The 27,753-nt window shown below is 52.1% G+C and overlaps 1 protein-coding gene across 1 annotated transcript in view; it reads right to left on the reverse strand.

Moving 5' to 3' along the window:
* Positions 1–5,717: 5,717 nt before the first annotated feature.
* Positions 5,718–27,753, reverse strand: part of LOC111160063 (KIAA1671 ortholog) — a 125,395-nt gene continuing 103,359 nt past the window's right edge. Inside the window, exons 5-11 of the mRNA XM_022522873.1 lie at positions 18,656–18,774; positions 15,534–15,789; positions 12,529–12,703; positions 12,283–12,410; positions 10,082–10,215; positions 7,540–7,622; positions 5,718–6,396 (exon numbers count right to left, since the gene is read on the reverse strand). Coding sequence (XP_022378581.1) covers positions 7,544–7,622; positions 10,082–10,215; positions 12,283–12,410; positions 12,529–12,703; positions 15,534–15,789; positions 18,656–18,774 — 891 coding nt within the window. The 3' untranslated portion in view covers positions 5,718–6,396; positions 7,540–7,543. The remainder of the gene's footprint in view (positions 6,397–7,539; positions 7,623–10,081; positions 10,216–12,282; positions 12,411–12,528; positions 12,704–15,533; positions 15,790–18,655; positions 18,775–27,753) is intronic.

Here is a 27,753-nt window from a genome sequence, read left to right on the forward strand (position 1 = left end):
TGCTCAGCAGGAAGCCTGCTTCCCCCCACCCCCCTCTGCCTGCCTCTCTGCCTACTTGTGATCTCTGTAAAATAAGTAAATAAAATCTTTTAAAAAAAGAAACCAAGAAACAAATCCAAGTCAAAAACATAGGTGCATGCATTTTCTAAGTATAATTAGTGATTATTGGAAGACTAAAATGGAGGGAGGGCCAAGGAGTGAATTGTTACAGAACAGGGTTTGGTTTTGTCATGATTTTTGGCTAAAGTCCTCCAGTCGGCCTACAACTCGGTTACCCCACACCCCTGGAGATGGTGGTGGGACACTGTGGGTGGTAGCTGCCCTCTGGAAGCAGGTGGACCTGTGTGACTTCAGGTGAGATGCGGGAGGTCAGCAGCACCCGTAAATGGACAACCACAGAGAGATCATGGAACCAAGCGCTCAGCTCAGGCTGCTACTTTCTTGCTTCCACTCACTGAGGATCCTGCCCACTATTGATAGTTCAAACCCGGGGACTACCTCCTGCTGGTGACCACAGAACGCAGAGGTGGATTCTACCCCAACCTTGGGATGCAGCCACCACCTACTAGCGATCTAAGAGGGAAAAAAGAGCTGGTGCGACTTCCTCCCATCAGATCCTTTAGGATCCCAAGGACCTACTGTGTACCCAGCACCTTCACACACCACGTTTCCTTTCCTTGGGCTTGAGTTCTCAGTATTGGCACTATTGCCATCTGGGGCCGGTTAACTCTTGGTAGTGGGGGAGCCGTCCTGTTCACTGTGGGGATATTGAGCAGAATCCCCAGTTTCTACCCTTAGATGCCAGCAGCATCTCCCTTCCCTCTTTGCAATAAGCAGAAATGTTTCCCGTCATTGCCTTTGCCAGGTGTCATGGCGGGGGTGGGGGGCGGTGCGCACAATCCACCCAGTTGAGAACCACTGCCTTCAACTCTTGCCCACTAAGGTCACTAACACCATCCCCCATATGGGAGCTCCGATGCTCAGCGATATCTCACAGCCGGGAGGAGGCAGAGTGAGGATTCAAGCCCATGTTGAATGGAAATTCTGCTTTGTCTCCATGGGTCCCTCTCACCCAGGACCCCAGCTCCCCGCTTCCTGCCACGTGGCCCCCAGCTCAGCAAACAACAGACCGATTCAGCTGGGGACGGGCATGCATGCATGGGAGAGCCCATTCATCCACACACTGACACACCGAGTTCTTCAGTGCAACTTGCATCAAAGCTTTATTTGCTATTTTCATGGTCTGAATGCAACATCTTTGTACATGCAGAGGTCATTCTGTGTGACGGCAGTTGGCCAGGTCCCCAACTGTTCTTCTGTGCGTAGGAAACCTCTTTACAGTTACAAAATATAAAAGCACTTGTAGATACCCAATACTCTGTGAGGTCCAGGAAGCCCCGTTTGTTTCAACGTTAAAAATATAGGTTTTTCTAGATGAATTCTCAGTCACGCGAGTAGAGATTCTTTCTGGGATTGAAGAAAGTGCCTGTCGTCCACCTTCTGTTCAGAACCCCTTAGAGCTTGTGAATTCGTAAGGCAATTGCAAGAACGCCAGCAGGCAGCAGGTGTAACTTTCCTGTACACGGGACTCCAGTTTCTTTCCTGCCATGACTTAGGAAGGGACTCAGAAGAAAGGCTCGGAAAATATAGTGTATTTATATGTATTTTCACTCCCCGCCCCTTCTTACAAAGTGTTTTGAGGATCAGAGTCATCTGGGAAGTGCATCACTTCTAGAATATTGGTATGATTCAGGAAACAACACAGTACAAAATATCTTCCATAACACAATATATTACTTTGTGAGCCCCCAGTTTACAGATCTATAAGGCTATGTGGAATGGGACCGGCAAAAAGCTCAAATTGTTCTTTAGACAATGGCATGGTTTTGTTTGTTTGGGTTTTTTTGTTTGTTTTTGCAGGTGTGACACCACTAGAGATTGTCCAAAAAAAAAAAAAAAAAAAAGCCAGTCTGATTCATGGAGGAAGATTATCAGGTAGCAGGTTACAGGGTGACTCTTTAAGGAAATTTGGGGGTGGGGGAGGGGGATAAGCTGATTGATTTTAAAAGGTTAATTTGCTAGGAACCTCAGGCTGATTTTCCAGAACACAAGATTTCTGCACCCCTCCCTGAAGGACCCAATCCAAACCAGAGAAAGCAAATTCTAGAGGGGTGGGAGCCAAAGGGGAGAGGCTGGTGAAGACCGTGGCTTTCCACGTGGCTCTGAATTTTCAGAACCTCAGTTCCCCCAAATCCCAACAGGGTTGACTCATAGCAGCTCCTCAGCAGAACCCGGATCCATGGCTCCCCAGGTGGCTGTCGCCGAGGGTGGGCCCCCTTCCAGATATGGAGTGGCTCCCTCCACGTCAACATTGTCCCTCTTACCCCGTGGACTCACGAGGCCATGGGAGTTTTGCTTCCACGTTTTAACACGTGGTGGAGGAAGAAAGGCACAATTGAGGGTGTGGCAGGCTTCCCCGTGACTGCAGTTATCTGTCACGGTGTAACTTAGGGGCGAGGTTGTCTTCCGTTGGATGGAACTTTTCTCCTGCCTCCACATCTCCCCCTCGGGTTCACCCTGAAATGCTAGTTTACACGAAGGCTAAGTAATCTGGCTTCCTGTACTGAGTGATGGGATGGGGGGCGTCAGGGGAGGGGAGTCACGGGGATTGAGGGCACAAAGCAGACACTGGTGAGGGAGAGGCAGGCTCCAGTCCTCTCCGTGGGACACTGTCTTCCAAGCAGGCCCAAGTCACCTTTAAAAAAGCACGTAGTTTTGGAGGTGATCTGACCACACACCTGTGGATTTTCAGCTTTGTGATCATGCCTAGCTTCTGGGGCAATCTGGGGGCATCATAGTGGAAATTTAAATGTACAAGCGTTAAGCGGACGAGGCAGCCGCTAGGGCTGAGGACAAGCAGCTGAGCTCCCTTCTGCCGGGGGAAGCATGCCAATGGTTTCCTCCACTCCCTTGCACAGCCTCTAAGCTCTGGGACCTCAGGCTCGAGCCTATTTCTATATTCGCTCCTTAGCAATACGTTTCCCTGGATGCACAAAGGCAAACACCTTTGTCTGAAAGGAGTTGGCCTCTCTCCCTGGAAGAGCTCCCACCTGATTGTCCTCTTCTCGAATCCTGGATAACCTGAGGCTGTCAGGTCTGTGTCACTCAAAACCCCCAACATGAAACAACACGAGGCTTCAGTTTCACCAGAATTTCTCTGGGGGCACCAAGGAATTCTCCACAATACTAATTTTTGAGGCCCCACTGTGGGATTTCATAGGCCAAAGGCCTCTGTTTCATCAGGCAAGGGCCATGAGGAAGGGGATCTAGATATGGACTTATCAAAACACCAGCCATCAAAATGCTAATGTACAAAGGGTGTGTGTGTGTGTGTAGAGATTGTACATACATAGGGATTTGCGTTCTATGAAAGACTCTCATTTAAGGAGAGCCAAAGGCCCCCAGAAAGTTGATTGGATGAGGGCAGGTGACTTGATTGCATACAAACGATTAAGGCATATTAAGTTAGTTTAAAAATAGATTTCCAAAGGCGGCTCCAGGCCAACTCAAGAAACTAGCAAACAACCTCTCGCTTAGCGCCAGAGAGCTCACTCAGCTTACGAAGAAGGGAAAACCAACAACGCACTTGCCCAGCTATCTGAAAAAGTTCCAAGCATCAGTCACTTCTAACTTCACTGGACTGAGCATAGCGGGGTCCAGGGTCAAGGGGAGTCTTCATGGACAGGGTGGCTTCTGACCCACTGTGAGGGTCCGCTGTGCAATGGAGAGGTGAGGCTGCTCTCATCAGTTTCATGGGAGGGGGGTAGACTTTGTATGTTTTAATCACCAAGGAATTAAATGGATTTCTGTTTCCAATTAAGGTGTGGGAGGTTAGGCAAAAGATCTCCAGGTTAATCTCAAGTTTAAGTCTCCAGGTTAATTCTCGTGTTTTTCTTTCCTGTTGGGTATACTTGGGCTAAGACATAAGTAATTAAGAATCAGAGAGTTTTGCGTTGTATCTATAGTCTCATTGAATAGAGCAGATCAGTTCCTATTGTCTAAGATGGTACCAAGGGGCCCTTCCCACCTGAAGGAAAGACAGACAGCAGCCAGGAAGCATTGGTCAGAACATGAGGAGTGACTTTAAAGGGGACCTACTGACCTGGAAAGCCATTGTATCAACATTGTTTCAAAACATTAACCAGATCTAGGGGCTCCTGGATGGCTCATTTGGTTAAGCATCTGACTCTTGATCTTAGCTCAGGTCTTGTGTCGAACTTAAAAACAAAACAAAACAAAACAAAACCACAAACCCCACAAAACAGAACATTAACCAGATCTAAAAGAAAGAAAGAAAGAAAGGAAAAGAAAGAAAAGAAAATTCACCCAAAGCAGCAGTTCCTGGAGGAATCAAATCTCCACCTAATGGCCAAAGAAAACTGACTGACCACTAACTCAGGGAATGAAAAGAACACAAACTATTATCAAGCAGGGCCAAATCTCTAGACAGGAGGCTCCAGATGCAAAAGGCTTGGTGGGTGACAGGGTCCAACAACTGCCCATTGGTAGCCCAAGGTCACCCAACAGGACCTGGGGTGGGGAGGAGCTTCAGTCCCTGTCCGTGGTGCTGAACCTGGAGAAACAGGTTGCTCTCCATCCTTCACCCCAAGTGAAGGAAGAGATGGTAAAGGATGATGAGAGAGGAGAGATGGGGAGACAAATGGAGACTCCTGGAGACATGGCCAGGGAGAAGGAAAGTATGTTTTGACACCATTTGCAAATAATGGATTTTCAAGAAAGACTTGCATGTCTTGGGAAATCAATGGGTAAGACCCATCCCCTCCATATCTAGCCTTAGGAAACTCAGTGCTGGGGCCCCTCAGCAGTCACAGGGGGCCCTGTGAACTGTCCCAGGTGTCTTTCTCACCAACAGGCATCTCCCCAGCAGGATTGGCACACGGTTTATGGCAACTCCAGGCATGGCAGGTGGCCAGTCAAGCCTATCTGGGATGTTTGCTGGAGCCTTGGGTTTCAGAGGTGGAGGAGGCTGGTGTTGAGGATTTCCAAAAATAAAGACCATGTAGAGAGTGCCTATGACCTCCAGAGGTCTTAGAGATTCCTGGGAATGAGCTTAGAGAAAGGAAGAAAAAAAAGAGGCAAGGCAAACCCTATACTCTGTCACCTAGCATCCAGCACTTCTGTCCAGAGAAGGATTTCAGCAAGATCCTCCCTTCCTACATTTGGACCTAAAGCAAGCACTCTGTCAGGTGGAGTTTGCAAGGGGTGGGGCGGGGGAGTGGTAGAAGGAAGAGGTGAGAAGAAACAGAAGAACCCTCCCCCCATTCATGCATTTGTTCCAATTTGGAATGAATCTTCTATGCCAGTATCTTGGGTGCTTTTCAAAAAAAGACTGGAGAAGAAGATTCTCAGGGCGGGTCTGCTGTTTGAGAGGGAAAGGAACTGCCATCCGGGCTGCTGCCACTGATGAACCCTTGAGGCCAAGGGACAAAGGTCACTCCACAGAAACCAGAGCTCAAATGAAAAGAAACCAGGAAAATATATACACAGAGGTGACAGCTGGAATTTTTTTTTTTAAAGCACGGATAGGGGTAAGATAACCTGAGATGATCGGATACTTCAAGCAAATTATTCATACACCTTTCCTTCTGCTCTTGAAAGTAAAAAACATATATACATATCAAATTTCAAAGAAAATTGGCTGAATTATTGCTTTAACGCCTTCTAAAGCAAACCAAAGTGATGTATAATGAACAAATCATCTCTGCACACAGCCCCATTGTAAGGATAAACACACCTGAAATGAGGATGGGTATGTTTAAAACACTGGAGCTGCTGATTCTTGGAGAGGGAGGGAGATGGAACTCACCAAAAAACCAAACACAGCCCAACCCAGTGATGCTGCCTTGGGCCACAATTACAGCAGGAAACTTGAGTTTCTTCTTCCTCGGAAATAGGCTTTTGAAAGGGACCTCCCCTGGTGTCGGGACAAGGGATACTTTCACAATACAGGTGTTTTCCGGAGCCTGGGGAGATGGTCCAACTCAGATTGATGTTCCTGGAGTGATGTCTCCAGGTGGAGACAGAGAGCGGAAATGGACATTGTTTACGTAAAACACAAAACCACCAGCATGGACAATTCTGGGCAGCCTGGCTTTGTTCTCAGCCTCAAGTGTTGTCTGGGGAGACGTGCAGGTGCTGGAGGAGGGTGGGTCTTCGCATCCCGATCTGGGGAGAGTCTCTGCAGGGGGCGGGAGTCACCGAGCCGTGTTCTCCACCAGGCTGGAAGGGTCTAGGCAGGAACAGCATCAGCATGGCCTCATCTTCGGGTTCTGACAGTTAAGGCTTCTGTTCATTAGACGTGGCAGTGTCCCCTGTCTGGAGAGGAGGAGACAGTCCTGGTGTCAGCAAGGGGAACATGGGACCCTCGGTGTCTCTGCCATCAAGCCTTTAAACCTTGTCTGGTATTTTCCTAGATGGTCAGCCCCCAACCCCACAGGTCACAGGCCAGGAAAGATTACTTTTTTTTTTTTTTTTTTTTTTGGAGTCAGGTGAGGAAGGGGACAGGTGGCCAAATGCAGTAGAACCCATGGGAAGTGTAAGGTCAGGTTAGGGTTCCAGCCTGTTTCCTCAAATGGATGGCTGGAAGGTTCACAGAGATATGACGTATATAGCACTAAACACAAAAACCAACACAGGATCCCATTCCTTATCCAAAACCCTTGAGCACAGATTACCTGGGAATTTAGAATTTGGTGGGGTAGGGTTTATTGTAGACACATACACACATGCACATAGGCATACATATATATTATGAAATGCCCCTGGATTATACCCACAGCGTAAAGCACAGACAACCACGTAGATCAGGCTCTGCTACTAAGTAAGTCATGAAAATCCTTCGTTGTCCGTGTTTTCTGGATCTGAGATTTACAGGTAAGGGGCTGGAGGGTCTCCTGGGCTACTCATATCAGAGCCAGCTTCTAGGGATTGTGAGCCATATGTTCCCACACCTAGGACTGACCACCAGCATGTCAGCGCCTCTTCAGTGAGCCCCAGGGGCCCCTCGATGACATGGGGGCTATTACCCCATTTCACAGATGGGGAACCTAATGTTCCTCTAAGATATGAAGTCACTTGGGACCCACACCAGGGCACATCTAATCATTTGACCTTCTTAGTCCTCTTTTTTTTTCCAAGTTAAATTTTAATCATACAGGTTGCATATGCATGTAAAAATTGGGGAGACATTTTGGATTAAGCTAATTGCTGATGTCCCCCTTTCCACTTTATAAAAGGGTTTTGAGATGCAGTGAGAAGTGCATGAGCCCAGAGCCTAGGTTATCCTAGGTTCCTCGACCAGGCTGTCCACCTGGGTTTTTTCCCTTAAGAGGAAACAGATCAGCACTACCCTCTTCACTGGAACCCAGAACACCCGCACCCATTTTCCCTTCTCTCTCCTCAAGTCTCTGGCCCTTGGCTTCCGGGTCCAGGCTCCCCACTGTGCCTCCCACTTCATACCTGCTCAAGCTTGGTTCTCATACAGGCTTTGCCTCTTCTTGGATTTTAGCTCCTTTAACCATTGGGGAGAGGGCTCTTCTGACCTGAAACCACAAAGCCAGTGAGAGTCAAGTGCGAGCCAGACTGAGGGCTCCTTGCAGGCAGGGCTGTGAGGCACCCGACCCCACATCCTCAGTGCCCAGGCGATGCTGAGCCAGGTACTTGCAGGTGGTAAAGATGCCTGTGTTAACACAACTGAGGAGCAAGAAACGGGAATTAAACAAAGTCCCTAGTAACAAGGAATGGTAAATAAATCACGGTATGCCCATTCTGTGAAAAAATCTGCAGCTGTGAAGTCGCGTTGACACATGAATTATCTCCGTCCATCCATTTGTCACCCCAAGCACGCCTCCATCCTTCTAGCTCTCCACCCACATAAATGCCTATGATGGTTAATTGCATGTGTCAACTTGGCTAGGCCACTGTACCTAAGTATTTGGATGAACATTTTTCTAGATGGTTCTGTGAAGGCATTTTTTAAGATGAAATTAATATTTAAGTCAGTAGGCTTTGAATAAAGCAGATTACCCTCCCTATTACGGGTGGGCCTCACCCAATCAGTTGAAGATCTTGCCAAAAAAAGACTGACCTCTCCAGAAGAAGAGGGAATTCTGATCACAGACCACTTTGGGTACTTAAACTACAATACTGGTTCTTCCTTGAGTCTCTAGCTTATCTATGTGCCTTACAGATTTTGAACTTGCTGGTACCCATGATTAGGGAAGCCAGTTCCTTAAAATCAATCTCAATCTCAATCTCTCTCAACTACGGCCTTGTTTCTCTTCACCTCTTGTCCTTTTGCTTCCCACAGCACACTCTATGCTCTGGTAATAGGCCCTGCCTATAGCTCCCTTGTAATGTCAGGCCTCCAGGCCTTTGCATGTGCTGTGACTTCAGCCTGGGACCCCCTCATGCTGCCCTCTTTTTGTCTATCATGACTCAGCCCAGGCAACTCCTTCTCTTGGAAGCCTTTTTCTGCACTTTTCTTCCTCAGGTTCAGGTTTCGAGTCCTTCCTCTATCATGGGGGTCAGATAAAGAGCCAGATGGGAAGTAGTTTTGACTTTGTGGGTCATGGGGTGTCTGCTACAACTAGCCAACTCTGCAGCCCAAACAGGAGAGCAGCCGGACACAATACGGAGAGGAATGGGTGTGGCTGTGTGCCAATAAAGCTTTATTTACAAAAACAGACAGTGGGCTGAAATCTGGCCTGTGGGCTGTAGCTTCCGAACTCACTGCTCTATCACAGCACTTAAAACATTACAACATTAGGGGTGCCTGGGTGGTTCAGTGCGTTAAGCCTCTGCCTTCAGCTCAGGTCATGATCTCAGGGTTCTGGGATCAAGCCCCATGTCGGGCTCTCTGCTCAGCAGGGAGTCTGCTTCCTCCTCTCTCTCTGCCTGCCTCTCTGCCTACTTGTGATCTCTGTCTGTCAAATAAATAAATAAAATCTTAAAAAAAAACATTACAACATTAGTGTGAATAATTCTTAACTTTTATGTCTTAACTTGTGAAAAGAATCCCACTCTCTCTCTCTTCTTTTTCTTAGCACCAGGAAGAGGTGGGGAGTGGGAGAGTGAGAATTTTAAGCAGGCTCCATGCCCAGTGAGGAGCCCGACCTGGAACTCCATCTCAGGACCCCGAGATCATGACCTGAGCCGAAAACAAGAGTCAAACGCTCAGCTGACTGAGCGCCCCAGGCACCCCAGAATCCCACGCTCCTTTATTGAGCACGTCTGCAAGCCAGCGCCAATGCAAAGGGCTCTGCACACCCTTCTTCTTTTCTTCCTCATGACCACCCTGGAAGGTTAGAATGAGGAGTAAACCCATTTTGCAGATAAAGAGGTTGAGGCTCAGAGAGGCAGAGTGACTCCCCCAGGCCAAGCAGCTTGTCAGTTGCACCACTGGGATGAAGTTGGTTGTGTGATGTGTGTTTTTTTTTCAGAGCTATGCTCTGTAAAGTCCAACCCCGGTTGCCAGAGTGCCTAGTCTGGGAGCCCCCTGGTGGGGAGGGGACAGGTGCTGTGCAGGGCTCATCTCTGTGTTGTGTTGGCCCAGCCTAGGATGGGGGCAGTGGCTCCACGCAAGGCAGCTGAATTCAGCGGATGTCATTCAGCCTGGCCGTGCCCTTCTATCCATCTTCCTGGGTCTCCCTGATTCTCCTGAGACAAAGGCCCTTCCCTGGAGGGTAAGAGGAGGGAGGATTCCTCAGTTTCCCCACCAATCTGGAGAGGGCTGGGCTAGGTATGTAGTCTTCCCACAACACAGCCCTGGATCTCCAAGTAGGATGTGGAGGGAGCGCGGAGAGCGAGGCCAGCCAGCCTCATTCCTGGTCCTCTTTCCCCATCTCTGCGCGTATGTGTTTAGCTCTCAGGCTGCCGGGAGTTCGTGTGAGCAAATTTAGAGGGAAAGACACAGCTGCAACTCCCTTTGAATGCAGCTCTAAGACCCGACAAGCCCCCACCCTGGGTTTAGGGTGGAGGCCTCCTCCTCAAGTCCCCTCACCTGTCGTCCTTCTCCACGCTGGAGGGCAGCACGCGACTGCCCAGAGCGAAGGGAGCCTTGGGCGTCTTGGGCTGGGGGGCCCAGCCTGGGGCCTCGCTGGGGCTGTCAGCCTCTGGCCTCTTGTGCAGTTGAGCCTGGGGAGAGAAGAGAGCCACGTCTGTAACCGCCTCTGGTCTGCGGAAGGCTCCCATCTGAAGGCACTGTCGCTGTAGGGCAACAACAGGGCCCCCCAGCAACTGAACGGACCCAGGCAGGCAACACAGGGGTGGGGGAGATGCCGCCTGACCTTGGAGGCTGAGAGAAATCAGACACCAGGCAAGTAGTCTACCCAGTCACCCTTGGCCACTAGAATCAAAGAACCACCACTATAACCCCGCACAATCATGTCCTCTCCTCTTTGATGGAAAAGCCACCATTTATATGCTCTCGGGTTGGGATGTTCTGTCTCCTTTAGCTGCCCATGAACCCTGGCATGGAGGTAATGGCCGCATCTTCCACTTGACATTCAGCTGTGCTAAGCTTCTTGGTCCTGTGTCCACATGGATAAATGAGGTTTTTGTTTGTTTGTTTGTTTGTTTTTAAAGATTTTATTTAGGGCGCCTGGGTGGCTCAGTAGGTTGGGGCTCTGCCCTCAACTCAGGTCATGATCTCAGGGTCCCAGGATCAAGACCCGCATCGGGATCTCTGCTCGGCGGGGAGCCTGCTTCCCCGTTCTCTTTCTGCTTACCCCTCTCCCTCTCTGTGTCACATAAATAAATAAAATCTTAAAAGAAAAAGATTTTATTTATCTATGTGACACAGAGAGAGACACAGCGAGAGAGGGAACCCAAGCAGAGGGAGAAGCAGACTTACCATAGAGCAGGGAGCTGACATGGAGCTCGATCCCAGGACCCCAGGATCATGACCTGAGCCGAAGGCAGATGCTTAACAACTGAGCCACACAAGTGCCCCTAAAATGAGTTTCGACTATCACATTCCCACAGGAAAAAGGCAGGGTGGATTTCCCTCCTTTTCTGGTAGGCATGGTGGGGGATGGGATGGCAGTATGGTGTGTACAGAGTTCCCCCAGGGGCCCGGGGTGTGATGGTGGCAGGTGGCCACTATCCCCACGTAACACTGGACGGCCCCCATCACCATCGTCCGCCTGACCCCTCGGTGTGCTGAGTGTCCACCATTTGGACTCTAACCAGGCCTAACGTATATGACACACATTAGCCCGAAGCAGAGGCTGGCTCTCTGTGTTTTACAGAAGAGTAGCCTGAAGGCCAAAGGTCAAGCAGTGGGCCCAAATCACACAGTTTCCAAGACCTGGGATTCACAGGTCTGCCCAACCTCAACCCTGACCCCGGGGCTCCTTCCAGAACAAGCCCGGTAGTCTCTGCTGATGGTTAGTACAGCTGAGTGTTGCCCATGGCTGGGAGTGCCTGGAGCAGGTGTGGCTGCCCCAGGTTCAAGGAGCTCAAGCTAAAGATAGCACGAATCTCAAGAGCCTTGTCTGGACAGCAGGGGGGTTGCTGAGCCGTGTCCTGGGACCCAAGGCCAGGCCTCAGGAGCTGTGTGGAGTGTCCACGGGGAGCCCAGGGAGCTACGTGGAGTGTCCTCGGGGAGCCCAGCACCTTTGCTGCCTGCTGTGTTAGGCTGCCCTGTGACACATCCTTTGTTCCGATGATGGAGAGGAGAGGCGGGAAACCGCTGGCCTAGTACAGCGGCCGCCAGTTGTTCCCATTTTTGAGGCCTGTAAAACCAACCACAGGGACAAGTGTGCAGCTGCTGTTTACTGACTTTCTACTCCTGCAAAAATGGCAGGCGTTGTGGCAGTGTGAGTTGTCACTGGGGAAAGCTGTGTGAGGGGTGTGTGCGGACCCCCTGAACTATTTCTGCAACTTCTTGTGAGTGGAACTGTTTCAGAATGGAGAGGGAGGAGGGGAGGAGGGAAAGAAGGAAGGAAAGGAGAGAGGGAGGAGGGAAGGAAGGGAGAGAGGGAGGGGGGAAGGGAGAAGGGAAGGGATGGAGGAAGAAAGGGAGGGAGGGAGTGACAGAGCAGGGAAGAGAGGAGGGATGGGAGGGAAGGAAGGGAAGGGAGGGAGGAAGGAAAGAAGGCAGGGAGGGAGGGGGAAGAGGGAGGGGATGAAGGACACCTGGGGCCTGTTCTCCTCCCTGCGAGGTTGGTTGAGCGTAGCTCTAGGTGTGAAGCTCGGTACCTTTAGCACTGCGGGGTCCATGCCTGGAAACACAGGCATCCTCTGTGGGTGGCTGGTGGGGGTCCTCTCAGCCCTGGAAGGCTTCTCCTCCTCCTCATCTGACTCTTCCCTCTTGGGAGATTTCTCTTCTGTCGCAAAGAAAAGAGCACCGAGGTCACTGGCAGCCGCCTGATCCTCATGTAGTCCTTGCGCCGTCCTGCTGTTCAGGGTGGCGTCCGTGGAGAAAGGAGGGCATGGCGTGCATACCTGTCGAGTCCTTGAACATCCACGCACTGTCGGCCTCCTCCTCCAAAGGAGACTTGCTCTCTGACTCACTAACTCGGCTGCGCCGGAGGGAGTGGGAGATGGGAGCCCGGCGGCGGCTTCTCTTGCTGAGTTGCACCCGGGTCTTGAGGGCACTTGAGTCAAGGACTGAGGTTTGCTGTGGGAGCAGTAGGCAGGAAGAGGGAGAAAAGCATGGGAACCATTAACTGAGGGCAACACCCACAGGAGGTGTGTGTTGCTTCCCCGGAACACAAGCTGTTATCTGGGGGTACGTGGGCGAATCTGCTCACGTTTTTATAGTCACCTCAACACTGTACGCCTCGATTTCTTATGCTAATCACGTGAGCCTTGATGGCGCTGGCACAGGGCCAGCCACAAAATGGACATGAATGACAATGCCTTTCCCCTCCTGGTGACTTCACAGGAGCATGGGAGCCAGAGCAGTGCTCAGTATACAGCAGGAGCCCAATCAATGTTTGCTTGCTTGCTGAATGAATAACTGAATACATCATCTGACTAAATCTTTGCAGGAACCTTACTCACACAGGACCCAGGAGCCGAGGCATTCTCAGTGCAGCCCCCCCTCCACCCACAATAATTTGGGGGGCAGGTGGAGGGTGCAGAACAATGCATTTGTGCCAGTCCTTTGTCTGCAAGCGTCACACTCTGAGCAGAGTCAGGTGGATGGTCCATGACGCTTTCCAAGAGGATCACCTTCCAGAACAAAATGTGTGAGGAATGCAGACGAGCCAGGAGGGTGCAGCAAGGAGGTGGGGTGGCCCCTGGCCCAATGATCACCCCCGGGGGATGGCAGCAAAGAACTCAGAGCTCTGTGTTCGAATCCCACATGGTTCAAATCCTAGCTGTGTGAGCTCGAGCCGTGGCCTTCACCTCCGCAAGGTGCCCCTCTTTGTAGAAAAGGGGATCACAGGAGTATTGGCTGCCCACAGTGGTGGGGAGAAGTCAGTGAGCCTGGGCGGGGCAAGTCCTGGTTGGAGACAGCATCTGGCCAAGGCTGACACAGGCAGGAGCTGTTACAGGCCAGCTCCCGTGCTTGCCTAAAATGTGGGGTTCTCTCTCTTGGGTTTACTTTGGAGAAGTCCCATCAGCCAAGGCCTTTTCTAGGAGTGAGGATGGACTAATCTCAGTGAATCATTTCCCAGGGCTGGTAAGTGGCAGAGGCCACGCTGGAGGCGGGAGGAGGGAGCTGATGTTTGTGTAGCTGCTTCTCAAAGTGGTCGTAATGGTGGCCAGTGGGGGGAGCTGATGGGGCTGGGGGCACAGGGATGGGGGGGAGAGACGGAAGTCCCAAACTGGGGGACTGCTTCACGGATCCAGGTTTTCAGACTTGGAGAAAGGAGGAGGGAATTGCCCCAGGGAGGAGCTGGCTTGGGGGGCTGCTGGGTCTGTTTCCCCAGGGCTATCCCTGCGACCGCAGGCTGGGGCAGGGCCTGGAGGCCTTGGTCACTCATCTTCCATCTCAGCCTCCAAAAGGCCCCACAGGAGCCCCGAATCATAGTGGGCAGTGACCGTAGACCTCAGTACGTAATAAGTAAGCATCCCAACCTGTGCTGGGGGACACTGGCATCGGAGTCACCCAATGGCCACCTTGCTTCTCTCATCTGCAGAAGGGGGCAGGCATCTTTGCCTCCTGGGGTTCCTGGCCTGTGAGCAGTTCAGGGGCTAACACTCAGGGACCGGTGGCTGGGATTTATAATGGACACTGAGAAAGAACAGCCTAGTGTTCTAGAAGGTAAGTCCAGCGGATTGTGCCATGGCCCCGGTGACATCATACAAGCACGTAAGCTTGGCACACAGCTTGAGCTCGGTACATGTTTGTTGAATGAATATCTGAACACATCATCTAACTGAATCCTTACAACCCACACCATGTCCATGTTCGTGTAGTGGGTGGCCCAGGGGAGACCGAACTTGTGTCTTTCTCCATCTCTGCCCTTCTTCAGAGGGGCCAGCAGGAGACACTGACCATACTTAGAAGGGGTAACCCTCTCTGAGGATCCAGAGGAAGCCCCCTTCTCCCCAAGCGGTGGGGTGTTCCTTCTCTGGGAGGAATCTGGGTAGCCATTTCTAAGAGTGTGGGCCTGAGACTTTATTGCCAGGAGAGCGGACTGCTTTTAGATTTTGCACTGTTTAGATGATAGGGGGTGGGGGACGGAGCGGGGGGAAGGTGTAGCCTTACTGTCAGGGAAGGAGAATAATGGGACTTCAAGGACTGAAAAGGAAACTGCCGGCAGGTGGCGCTCTTGTGGGAGGAAAGGGGACCCATACTGGTCCCGAAGGGTCTAGAGCAGGATGCCATTGGGCCTGGGCAGCTGGCATCCTGGAGGCTGGCTCTGCTTGGGACGTAGAAGAGCTGAGTTCTAGGCCTGCCCCGGGGGATCCTGGGGCATGATGACTATCTGTGCCTGAAGGCTCCCTTCCCCGAGCAGCCACTACCCATTTACAGAGAGACTTGGATCCGTGGGCATCAGAGACACGTCCTCCAAGCAACACCTTGGTGAGAACACCCCGCAGATTTGGTCTGAGCCAAATTCCAGACTCTGCACGCCTGGAACTGCAAACCTCGGGCAGCCTCCTGCTCCCCACTGTCTCCCAACCCCACCCCACCCCCCACCCCTGGGATGAGAGGCCAGACTCCCTGCTTACCTAACAGGTGGGGGCTAGGATCAGTTTTAATTTGAACACATGCGATTATGTTTGAGGTTGTGGAGCCCATTGCGCTGGCGATTGGTGGATGAGGAAGCCAAGGCTCAGAAATGTGAAGATATGTGCCCCCAGACACATGGCAGGTGCAAGTGACACGCAGACATCAGTCCCATCTCAAAGACTGTTCCCTCTGCACCCACCACAGGGGCTCCGGGCACACAGATTCTACCCCTGAGAGGGGCCACTCACTGGGAGACGTCAGAGCATCCCTTTAAGAAGAAAGGACTCTTTCTGACTCACACTCCCAGCTACCAACTTACATCAATGAAGGAGAAGTCGTCCACCCTCTTCGCGGGGCAGGGGTCCAGTGGGGGCAGCCCCTCCATCCCATCGGTGGATTCCAAATCGGTGCTGGATCGGTCCACACTGGTGCTCCGCTGGTCCCTGGAGCAGCTGTGCGGGTCCCCAGCTGAGGTGGCCTCCGTTTGGGAGGACAGTGAGGACAAGCGGCTGCTGGGGAGCTGCCTCCGGGCCGACAGGGCACTGCTGTCCGGGGACGGGGACTCGGGGGCCAGACTACGAGAAAGGAAGGAGGGGAGACATACTTTGTGCAGGTGGTGACACAGAACTGAATTTCAAGGAGAGGAGGTGGCAGAAAGCACATTCAGGCTCTGCTTTCTTAGACACAGAACAGCCCCGTGGGATAACCTTTCTGGGCACATCCTGGAGCCATTCGTGATGTCTCTAGAACACCTGGACAGGCATGGAATGGGAGGGATCAGTCAGGGCCCATTCCAGATCCTCCAACCCTGCCCTGGGAAGGAGGGCAGGCACTGGTTACTCATGGCGACTGGGCCCTCACCATGTGGCGAGTGCAAGCCCAGAGTATAGAGCTCACATTGGATTCCCAACACTTTGGGGGAAAAAGAGAGAGAGAGAGAGTATAAAATACTGATGCATGCTAAAATGATAATATTTCAGATCTGGAGCCCCTAAAATATTGTTATTCAAATTAAATTGTTAAGATGAATTCTGTTTCTTTTTTATTCTTTTGAGGTGCCTACTAGGACATCTTAAATGACAGATGCCTCCCATTTGCAGCTGGACTTGTATTTCTGTTGGAATGCGCTGATGTCCTCAAAAAATCACCAGCAGGGGTGTCTGGGTGGCTCAGTTGGTTAAGCATCTGCCTTCGGCTCAGGTCATGATCTCAGGACCCTGGGATTCAGCCCCACATCAGGCTTCCTGCTCTGCAGGGGAGCCTGCTTCTCCCTCTCCCTCTCCCTCTGCCTGGCACTTCCCCTGCTTGTGTGTGCTCTCTCTCTCTCTGCCAAATAAACAAAATCTTTAAAAAAAAAAAAAGTGTTAAAAAAAAAAATCACCAGCAGTCACTTGTGGTGGAGCAGGAGGCAGGGGAATCTATCTTCGTGGCTCCATTCATTCACGCATGCATGCAAGCAGTCGAGATTTACTGAGCACTTACTACGTGCCAGGCACTGCTACCCCCAGAGTCACTGAATTCTCTCCCCAATTCTGTGAGGCTCACCCTATAATCCTACTACAGCCAGCACAATGCTATCAGGTAGGATTAGCCCCAAGAAGCTGAATATTAACCTGAAGAGGAAACCAAGGCACAGAAGTGTGACATGGCTTTGCCCACAGGGGCATAACTCATTCCAGAATCCATGCCCATGGAAATGTTCCCATGGAAATGTTTTTAAGTATAGCTTGTATAACCAAAACCACGTAAGACAGATATGTATAAATAAATTAAGTCATCAAATTAAAAAGCGCTCCCCATTAAAAAGACACCAAAGTCAAGAGCACGGGAGAGCCAACCCTGAGGAAGGGCAGCTGGGCACCAGACACCACCTCCCTAATAGAGGAGGGTCTGCCCTGGAAGCCGCCCAGGCAGCACCCTTGCACAGAACCTGAACTTGGTGCTTCATGGCAGGAGCACGTCTATGCTCTGTCCACTCTGGGATGATTTTACTACTCAGAACAGGCAGGATGTGGGGGTGGGGGGTGGGGGACTAAAGCAACGCCCCCCACTTCTCTGACCTGCGGGAAATACCACCAAGGAGGCAGCAGATGGCGCTGCTGGCCAGGGCTGGGGACTCAGCAGCTGCTAGAGGGGGCCAGGAAGGAGGCGCTGCAGTACCCCTGGGTAAGAGAAGGGGGCGCCCACCCACAGAAGAGAACCCAGGTCCCAGAGACCAGCTGAGGGGAACGGAGGCCCAGGATGGGGGAAAAACCCAGACGCAGGCTTTCGGACTCAGAGTCCAGTGGGCTCTTGCAGGAAATCTAAGTGAAGTCTAGGGACATTTAAGTACGCTCATTAACGTCACGGGTTCAGCGAGATAAAGCTTTCACTGATACTACAATAAACGCTTGCTTCCCTTTGCCTTCTTCGTACCCGTCTTCAATTCCTGACTCTCACATCATCAGCTGTGCGACATAACCCAGTAGCGGCCTGTGACCACTCCCGGCAGGGAGTGCAGGGGAAGCAGGCAGGGGACCTGGGGCCGATTACACGCGCTCCCTGGGCATACGACCCACAGCCAAGGAAACCGAGTCCCGCAGAGACACAGCTAGCAGGGTGCCATGCTGCAGTCGACCCAGGTCCCTCTGACTTCAAAAGATCCCGCGACCCTGACCATGGTCCCATGACCACGAGATCCTGGGGTCCTGGGCTATGGAAGACGTGAGCTGAGAACCGGCAGTGTCCACCCCATCGTTCCCTTCCAATGGAGGAGGAATGTCAACTCTGCAAAGCACAGACTCATTTACCCAGAGTCCCATCGGCAGCTAGGGTGTGGCTAGAATTCTGAGCTGCCTGCCTCCTGTGTGCAGGCTGTAGTGCTTCTGCAATAGTCCTAACCAGGCTGACATCCAAGGGCCCTACGAGCCATCCGCTGGGGCAGTATTAAATGCAAGACACAGCTTATGAAACAACATGTGGAATATGTTGCTCTATTTGTAAACGCACACAGACACACTGAATAAAGTCTAGACAGACATCGAAAGAGAAGCATCGACGTCTTCATTGATGGCCTGTGTGCTGGGATTATAGGTGGTTTTCATTTTCTTTGTAAGTCCTTTCATCGTGGTGAGATACACATAACAAAGTTGGCCATCACACGATGTCATTCTGGAACATCTTCCCAAAAGGAAGATGGCTAGGTCGCCCCTACCTAGCCACTCCCAGCCCCCGGCAGCTAATCTACTCTCTCTCTCTGTGGATTTACCTATCCTGGACATTTCGCGTATCCTTTTAAAATAATTTTTTTGTACTTTCTAAATTTTTTTCCGACAAGAACAGATTACTCTGCTGCTTACAGATAGCACAGGTCCGAGTAATAGAGAAATGAGAGGGCACGAGGGCCATGCTGCCTTCCATCCAGACACCCCACCCCGCAGCCGGGAGCTCCGCAGGCCCTACCTCTCCCCGCTCTGGCGCTGATCTGTCCATGTCCCATACTGGCTGTCAGCTTCCTGCACAAGGGTGTCGGTGTCCTTGGCCTCGGGGGGCCGCCTGGAGAAACACTGCTTCAGCTGGTCCTGTGGAGACAAGCCAGAGAGGAGAGATTTTCAGCAGGGAAGATGCTCAGAACCCAGTCCCTGGCTGACACAGATCACATGGCATCACCCTCAGCTCAATCCCCACCCCCCCACCCAGCTCTCTACTGTGCTCAGAGGCTGGTCCAGATGTCTGGGGTGGGCATTTGAGTGACCAACTGTCCCAATGTGCCCAAGACACCATAGGAGGCAGGCCCGTCGGTGTTAAAGAAAAGCAAGCTGGGATGAAGGTATCACCTTCCCCGGCACACAGGGTCCTGCTGGGCACCACGCTGCCCATCCTCGGGGCACTCCCTCAGCTGTCCCCCGCCCCCATGTTCCCACCACCACCACGTTTCCAACACAGCATGCGCAGAGCATTTAACATGCCCGGTGTCGACCAAGCTGTCTGTACACCACCCCACTGAACTGACATTCCCTGGCCATCCTGATTACAATCCCATTTTCCAGATGAGAACATGGAGGCTCAGACCAGTGAAGTGACATGTCCCAAATCAAAGAGCCAGTGCATGGCGAAGCAGAACTCAAACCCGGGCAGGAGGCTTGGGTCCGTGTCCAAACTGGTCACCGCTGCACCCCAGGCAAACTGATCTACCTGCTCAGTGGCTGCCTCTGCCCTTGCCCGGGGCACCTGGAAGGAATGCTGGCACAGTGTGGGCAGCCACGGAGCTCCACTAAATGACTGAACTGCTAGTTTCCCTACCCTGTTCACTTCGGCAAGTTAAAAGCCCATTCCCTGCTCAATAACCTTCAATAGTTCCCTACTGTCCCCCAGAGGAAATCCAACAGCCCTTGTAACTGAGCCCCACATTTCCTCTCCAGTGCCATCTCTCCACCACCCACCCCAAACAAACCCTTCCTCCCACCCTCCCTGACCTCCTCACTGAGTCCCACGCAAGCCTCACATATCCCGGCCTCTGTGCTTTTGCTTGTGCCCCTCCCTCTTCCTACCCATCCTCTTGGTCAAAGCCGTTACAACCCACAGTGGTCTCTCCCCCTGCTGAGCTCTCCCTGCCTACCCTGGACTCCCTGTTGTACCAGGTAAAGTTCGATGTAGAGGTTAGTTACTCCACAGAAATTTACTGAGCACCTCCTATGTAGCAGGCACCCGGGAATCGGGGCTGGGGAGTGGTCACGACACAGATGCAGCCCCTGAGGCTGTAACGTAGCTGAGGCCAGCTTTGAGGCCGGAATGTTCTGTCACCTTCGTCCACACTCCATGCTTTTGCGCAGCTTCCATGAAACCATCCCTGGTGAAACAAGCCTATGTGGTCCAGGGGAATGAAGCGTTTGGGGATACTCGGGTACCCCATCGTGCTCAAGGGGATGCTGTGGGAGGGGTGTATGCAAGGACAGGAATTTGGACTAAAACCCTCAGCTGCCTCTGATAATTGGTCGCGCTAGAGGACGCGAATGACAGCTAATGTTCATGTTCGAACAACGCCAGTGTCACTCCCTGCCTGCAGAATGCTTTCTCTAAGTCACCAGAAGAATACACGTTTGTTACAAAACATTTAGAAATTACAGAAATGCACAAAGAACAACACTTTAAAAACACCCGTCACCCATGGACAAGACTCTGGCACAGTCCTGCCCAGAATTTCCACTGGGTCACTTCATCCAAATCCTCATCTTTAAATGGCTGAAGAAGATACCACTGGCTGAACTCAGCACCGTTCATGGAACCAATCCCCCACGGCTGGGCATTTAGGGGGGTGTGTGTGTGTGTGTGTGTGTGTGTGTGTGTTTTGCTGTTATAAGCAACAACATGACGAATGTCCTTGAGGTTCAGGTGACACATCTCTGTGACTATTCCCACAAGAGAGATTCCTAAGTACAGAATCACCAGGTCAAGGGGTGGCCTATTTTTAAGACTTTGACTCCTGATGAGTGAGCCGGCTATGGAACGGGCTGCCCAATTGCCAAGCCCATGGGCAGTGCAGGGGTGGGGAGGTAGCTGTATGCACGTTTTTGGGATGAAGTCAGTTCCCACTAGGGGAAACGAGGGAGGTTTTTGCCTTGAAAGACCACCTGACATTCCAGACACCCTGCACCCCGAAAAGAATTCTCCAAGGGACCTGGAATGGAAGTAGTCATCTGTGCATGCTCCCAGTTGCTCACTGTTTCTCAAAGATGTCACAGAATCAGGCATTCCCTAACTGAATCCCCTGCATGGGTCAGATTCAGAAGCCAGAGGTTGGGGCCTCCAGGGGTTCCTTCTGGGCTTGGCATGGCTGCCCGGAGCACATGCAGGGGTCTTGCGTCTGTCCCCTCCCCCCATGCTAAGCTCAGCAGGAGGCTCTGGGTCACGGCTCAGGGGGAAGAGGAGTGCTTGCTGTCTCCACTGTGCCCCCATCACCTCCCCCCCACCCCCCACCCCCCACCCCGTGTGGCCTGGCTGAGGGGCTCCACCCATTCAAGCCTCAGTCTCCTTAGAACAGCAACGCTTGTTGTGTGGCTTCAAGGAGATAATCTCGGGAAACCATTCAGCTTAGGAGCCAGGAGCCTGGTGATCAGAACCATTTTCATTGTCCTTCCCCCAGGGGTGGGGGAATCTTTCAGTGCTCAGGGTAGGAGGAAGGGAGGTCCAGGTGGGGCCTCTGGAAATCAGAAGAGCAAGGCTGGTAGAATGCTGAGGGTAGGAATCAGGGTGGGAGGTGGGGGAATTGCTTTCTGACCTTCCTCGGATAGTCTGGAGGCAAGGGAGGTAGTGTGGGTGGGGGTGGTGTTGGTATTAATGGTGTGCAGCAGCAACATGTGGGTTTCCATCCATCCCTTTCCGTGGGCCCTTCTGCAAAGGTTTAGGATTCGTGCACAGGCAGGGATGAGTGCCTTTTCCCTCCACTGCCTAACACCACACTTGAGATTCCCAAGGGCAGCACCCCTGACTCCTCTCTCCCTCACTCCCCCAGTCCGGGCCCTTCCACTTGGCTGTGCCACCCTTCTATGCCCCAGGCCACTCACTCTCTCTTACCTCCAGACCTGCTGGAGCAGCCGCCACCTCTCAGCTACCCTTCAGAGTTCAACTTTGATGGCTCTTCTTCCAGGAAGCCCTCCCTGAACCATCCCCTAGATCCCAAGTCCCTCTATCTGTGCTAGTTAATATGGTAGCCTCTAGCCACATGTGGCTATTTGAATTTAATTTAAATTTGTTCAAATTTAAAAATACAAAGAATGTCCCTCAGTGGCACCGGCCACGTCAAGGGCTCCGTAGCCACGTGTGGCTATCCCAGTGAACAGCCCAGACACTGAGCATTTCCATCACTGTAGAAAGTTCTGGTGGACGACACTGCTGTAGAACTTCCCACAATATCATAATTACAATTGACCTGTTTCCTTCCAGTCTCCCTTGGACAAGTACGGTTTCTGGAGCCAGAATGTCTGGATTCATTACATGGGAGCTGTGTGACCTTGGGTAAGTTACTTAACCTCTCTGTGCCTCCATGTCTGGACAAAGCAGATGTTCACTTTCTAAAGGTCAGATTTGTAATTGGCTCGAAGGCAGGATATTCTTCCAAGTCATTTTGGCCTCAGAGGCTGCTACAAAGACCTTCATTGTCCACAGGCAAGCAGATACCAACCGGCAGTCTGAACACACACTGGAGAAACTCAGGATGAAGAGCCATCCACCTGAGGCCCACAGGAGTCCCGGGGAGTCCCCCTCTGGAACATGAGCCAGACCCTCGTGATGTGTACCCGTGATGGATAGCCATCCAACACCCACCCACGTTTCAGTTGTCATTTGTTGCACGAGGATAATCACATCGTGTCCTTTAAAGCAAGAAGGACTCTTGAGATGATTCAGTTTTCACATGAGAAACTGAGGCACAGACACAGGAATTGCTGCAGTTCTTCCAGGGAGGAAGAGGCAGCACTAGGACTCCAAGTTCCTGTCCTGGAGCTCCTCCCAGAGCCCCCTCCCCCAACATCCACCTGCCCCCACCTTTCCAGGGATGCTCGGGGATGCTTGGAGAGGCTCTGAGGAGGAAGTGTCTATTACAATAGGGAAATGTACATGAGAATGCTCCTGAAAAACCTCAGAACTTGGCAGGTTTAAAAACTACTTGCTCAGACCAGTAGCTCACCAAACCCCAAGCCTCTGGTGGTTATCAGCCCAGAGCCCCAAATGGCTAACTTCGTAACAGCTGTGCTGGGCCGCGTGCTGGGGAGACCAGGCTAACACTCACCTCTAAGGGCCGTGCTGAAACACGCTGAACACACATCCTGAAATGCAAAACATACGTAACCCTCGACTCAGCAATTCTGGTTCCAGAAATTTATCTCAAGAAAATCATTAGATACGCTTGCCAAGATCTATGAACACAGATGCTCCCTGCAGGGGAGCAAATATTGCAAAATACTGGAAATATCATTGCAAAATACTGGAGACATCACTGCAAAATCTTGGAAATGACCTAAATGTCCAATAAGACGGGGATCAATGATATGCAATACGGTATTATCCACACAATTCAATAAACACAGCCAAAAGAGTATTTACTGTCAGAAAAAATATCTTACACTAGCAAATGTGAAAAAAATAAAAAAGGTAACGCAACAGCATGTGTGTTGCATAATGAGCATAAGCGAAGGGAATAATGCATAATGAACACAAGCGAAGGGAAACCTCTGAGGGCCCCCCAGCAAACCGTTGGCAGTGACACCGTTGGTGGGGAATAACAGGCTGTTATTAATGATGCTGACTTTGTGTAGCATCCGAACTTGAAGTTTTATATCCCCCTATACTCAGACAGCACAATCAAAATCAAATATAGTTTATTAAATCACACCTCTAATACGATCATATCATATGCACCATGAGTGAAGAACGAATCAGAAATCTTTACTTGTTAACCCGTATCAGAACCTAGCCAACTTTCTCTCTACAGGGTCAGATAGTAAATATTTGGGGCTCCGGCACCCATGTTGAGTCTCTGTCCCAACAACTCAACTCTGCCTGTTACAGACAATATAGGAGTGTGCATGGCTGTGTTCCAATAAAACTTTATTGACAAAACAGGTGGCTGGCTGGATTTCGCCCTGACCTCTACCCTTTGGACTGCTATCTGCATGAAAACGGGGACTGTTCCATCCAGTGCTGCACCCCAGCACTTAGAACAGAGCCTGGCCTAGGGTAGTTGTTGAATAAATATTTGTTGGAGGAAGGTGTTTCCAAAAATAACTTTTTTTTTTTTTTTTTTTGCAGTGAGTGGGTGTGAGCTTCTTAACCAGAAAAGGCAATGTAGTTATGGAGGGGGCAGGGAAAAGAGAGAATAAGGCTCCTGTATGTATTCTGGGGTGTCTGACACATCAGCCTGGGAAAGAACCCTGAATCGGAAGAGCACTCCAGGGCTGACGGAGCAGTTTTCAGCAATTCAAGATGCACATCCCCTCCCACTTCTGCAACTCTACACTCTCAGCTGTGCGGGGAGGCGGGTTGGGTGACACCTGCTGGGTCTCTGCCCCGGAGGGCCTGCAGCCCTTCCTCTCTCCTGCTCAGCTCAGTCTCGCACCAACAGCTGAGGAGTAACAGTAATGGTAATATCAAGGGCTGATACTCCTGAGCGCTGGCGATGTGCCCCTCATTTTGCCATCTGATGGTCCCAAGCAGCCCTATTCGGTAGGAATATCATGGACTCATTTTACAGGGGAGGAGACTGAGGCCCAGAGAGGCAACCGGACATGCCTGAGTTCATGCAGCTACAAGGTGTGGTGGAGCTGGGATTTGAACCTGGGCTGGTTTGCGCCCAAAGCCCGTGCCTTGTCTCCTGGCTCTGGCTTGACCTGGAGAGCTTGTCGGGTCCTCCATGGTCATTTTACAGATGAGAAAGCCAAGGGCTGAAGACAGGGAGGGATGCCTGATTGGGCCTGGCATCCAGGTGTCACGAATCCCTGTCCTGTGCCCACCCCCACAGTCCATCTCTAGTGGCACCCGTTATGGAGTCTCAGGCCAGGAAGGAAGAAGGAGGGGGGTTGCCGGTCCAAGATGGGCGGGGCCCCCAGTGTGTCACATTCATGCACACCCCAGTCCAGGCTCTTTAAGTAAGAGCACTGGCCATCTTAATGCAGCCTGCTCTGAACCCCAAGGTCCAGTGCCCACTCTCCTTGCTGCGTCTACTCCCCCTCACCGCCCCGCCCCTGTGGCCACAATGATGCCCCTTCACACCACAGGCCTGAACCCCCTCTCTTCCCTCTGCCCAAAAGACCCCTCTGCCTGGCCAAAAGCTGCCCCGCAAGCGTCGGCCGCGGGGCGGCTTCCCTAGCCTGAGTCCCAAGTCCTGACTGGAGTCCTCGCCCTCCGAGGCCTGACCCTGGCTGGTGGTTCCCATCACCTGTGTGATTCGTGGGACGCCTGTCTGTCCCAGGACAAAAAAAAAAAAAAAAATCTCCCTGACCGGGTGAGTTGCATTTTCTCACTTTGGATTCACAGTGTTATTTGCAGTCCCTGGCACTTGTAAATGCTCAGTAAAGCAAAAGGAAGGCAGGAAGGGAGGAGCCAGGGGAGGAGGGAAGGGAAGGACAGGAGAGGGAAGGCAGACAGGCCAGAAGGAACTGGACGAGGAGCAGGGCGGGCAGAGTCCTCAGACTGAGCCCAGCGCTGCCAGCAAAACCTCACACAATGTCCCCTCCCTGTGGACTCCTTGCAGCCCACAATGTCACCTTAGGCTGCGGCACACTGCCCAATGGCGGGGGCTGACGCCTCCCGGGTAAAGCTGGTGCCATCCCAGCTGCCGATCTCTCTCATTGGGCTCCGAGAACAACAGTGCAGCGAGGGCCAGGCGTGGCCACGCCGTGGTGGCTGGATCGGGGCCCAGCTCACGATCTGGGCCGGTCACCTGGCTGCAGTCTACTCGGGACATACCATTGGCATCACTCAGTGGGGCAGAAAGGTCTTGGGGTCATCTCGGGGTTGGTGGCAAGCTTGGGGTGGAGGAGGGAGGGTGGAGAGAGTGAAGGACAGACAGAGAGATGGATAGGCAAGCGGAAGCAGAGAGAGCAGCAGTAAGAACAAAGACAGACAGACACATGGGCAAGAGACCGAGCTGTGGAGGAGGTTGTATACCCGGGCCTGGGGTTGGGGGTCCCACCTGGACTGCAGCTCCAGATGCCGCCCATAGAGACACACCTGTTGCTGGACGTCATCCCCTGACTGAGGGTCACGGGCACAGGTCCTCCTTTCCACTGTGGCTTCCCCTCTTGACCACCTTGAGCAACTTCCTCCCCTCTCTGAGCTTCAGCTTCCTCTCTGCCGGGGAGCTGGAGGCCGGAGACGGACGGTCTCCGTGGCCCTCTGCTGTCTGACGGCTAACCTGTGCTGCTGGCTGATGCCCAGCATCCACCAAGCCCACCTGTGTGACCTGTGTGAACTGGCCGCCACTTCCCAGCGGAGAGGGTTCGGCTATTCCCTGTGAAACTGGTGGGTCACACCTCCCGTGGTTTCGCCTACCTAACTGATGAGGAGAAGATGCTCTTCACACCTCGGGGCTTGAGTAAAACCAGCTGTTATTAACACCCTATGGATAAGCCAGCAGTCCCTGGTGATTAGTAACCGAAACCACAAACTTTCAGGATGCAAATGTGAAATGAACCCAGCCTACCAAGCTGGGAAGCAGGACAGGTTCTAAGACTGGGCAGAGAGGGGCATGTCCAGCCCTGCCTTTTGCTAGCTGTGACCGAGCTTCTCCGAACCTCAATGTTCCCATCCATATGATGGGGATGGGGATGGGGAGGGTGCTTGGGGAGGTAAGGGGGGGATTCTGTGAAATGTCCAGTGAGAGCCTGCACTTGCCCAGTAGGTGGTAAGTGCCAAAAGGCTGCTGGTTGGCTTGATGATGATGGCGGTGATGTCTGCTGGTTTGATTCCCCCAAAAGACACATCATTTTAATGAACATTCTAACAATGTGCAATCAGACCCTCATGAGGCCCAACAGTCCCACTGCTCAGCTGAGAGCTGAAGCTGCCTAAACCAGACCCCAGAATTTTTCCCTTGACCTGGGCATGAGCTGGCCGCCCCTCTCTACCATGAAATGTGAGGAGTTGGACCCCAGCTCCGCCCAGCAAACCAACAGCCCTCCAGGGCCGAGCCACCCAGCGGGTTGTGCAGGCTGCAAGATGACGGGTTGTTGGAGACACGCTGTCTCCATGGGACAAGTGCATCACCCAAAGTGACAGGAACACACGTCTGCAGCCGGTGCTGGGGAGGCCTGTTGGGTTTCGGCTGGGAATGCCCCCAGGACTCCAGAACAAGGGCTTCCTGACTCTCCCGTTGGCCGACGAGGCTATACATAGGAATGACAGCTGGGCTGCGGGGGCCCAGGCTCTTGCCAGCAGGGTTCCCCCAGACCCAAGAAGCCCAGGGGCAACCTGGGGGCCCCACTCTGGATGTCACAAGTGGGCAAGAGAAAAATAAGAATTAATGACCATGAACACATAAGGAGTACCAACTATGTGCCAGGTACCAAGTCAATTTCTTACGCAGATCATCCAGTTTAAGCCCAAAATAGATACCATCAATGCCCCATCTCCCAGATGAACAGTAACACTACCAACAGACACCTCTATGGCCTTACTGCCTGCCCAGCTGCTACATTTTGTCCTTCCCACAATTGTAAGAGGCCCTATTAGTACTTCACTTTCCAGATGAGAAGATGGAGCACAGAGAGAGAAGCAACTTGCCCAAGGTCCCATGAGTGAGTGGAGAAGCCCAGTTCAAACCCAGGGTGTCAGACGCCAAGTCTATGGCCTGCTCTCCTGTTGAAATGCCTGTCTGGGAGACTTCCTGGTATAGCCCATCAGCCGTTGGCCAGTGCCAGCCCCAGGTTGGCTCAGAATGCATCCTTCAAATGCAGCTCAGGCATCACCTCCTCCAGGAAGCCTCTCCTGACTGCCTCCATCTGTAGCTGGGCTCTGTCTCTCCTTGGGAACCACAGAGCCCCCTGTGCTCAGCCCATCACAGAACT

The sequence above is a fragment of the Enhydra lutris genome, unplaced genomic scaffold, assembly GCF_002288905.1.
Source record: "Enhydra lutris kenyoni isolate GAN:26980312 unplaced genomic scaffold, ASM228890v2 scaffoldscaffold73, whole genome shotgun sequence".
In the NCBI taxonomy this organism is placed as follows: Eukaryota; Metazoa; Chordata; class Mammalia; order Carnivora; family Mustelidae; genus Enhydra; species Enhydra lutris.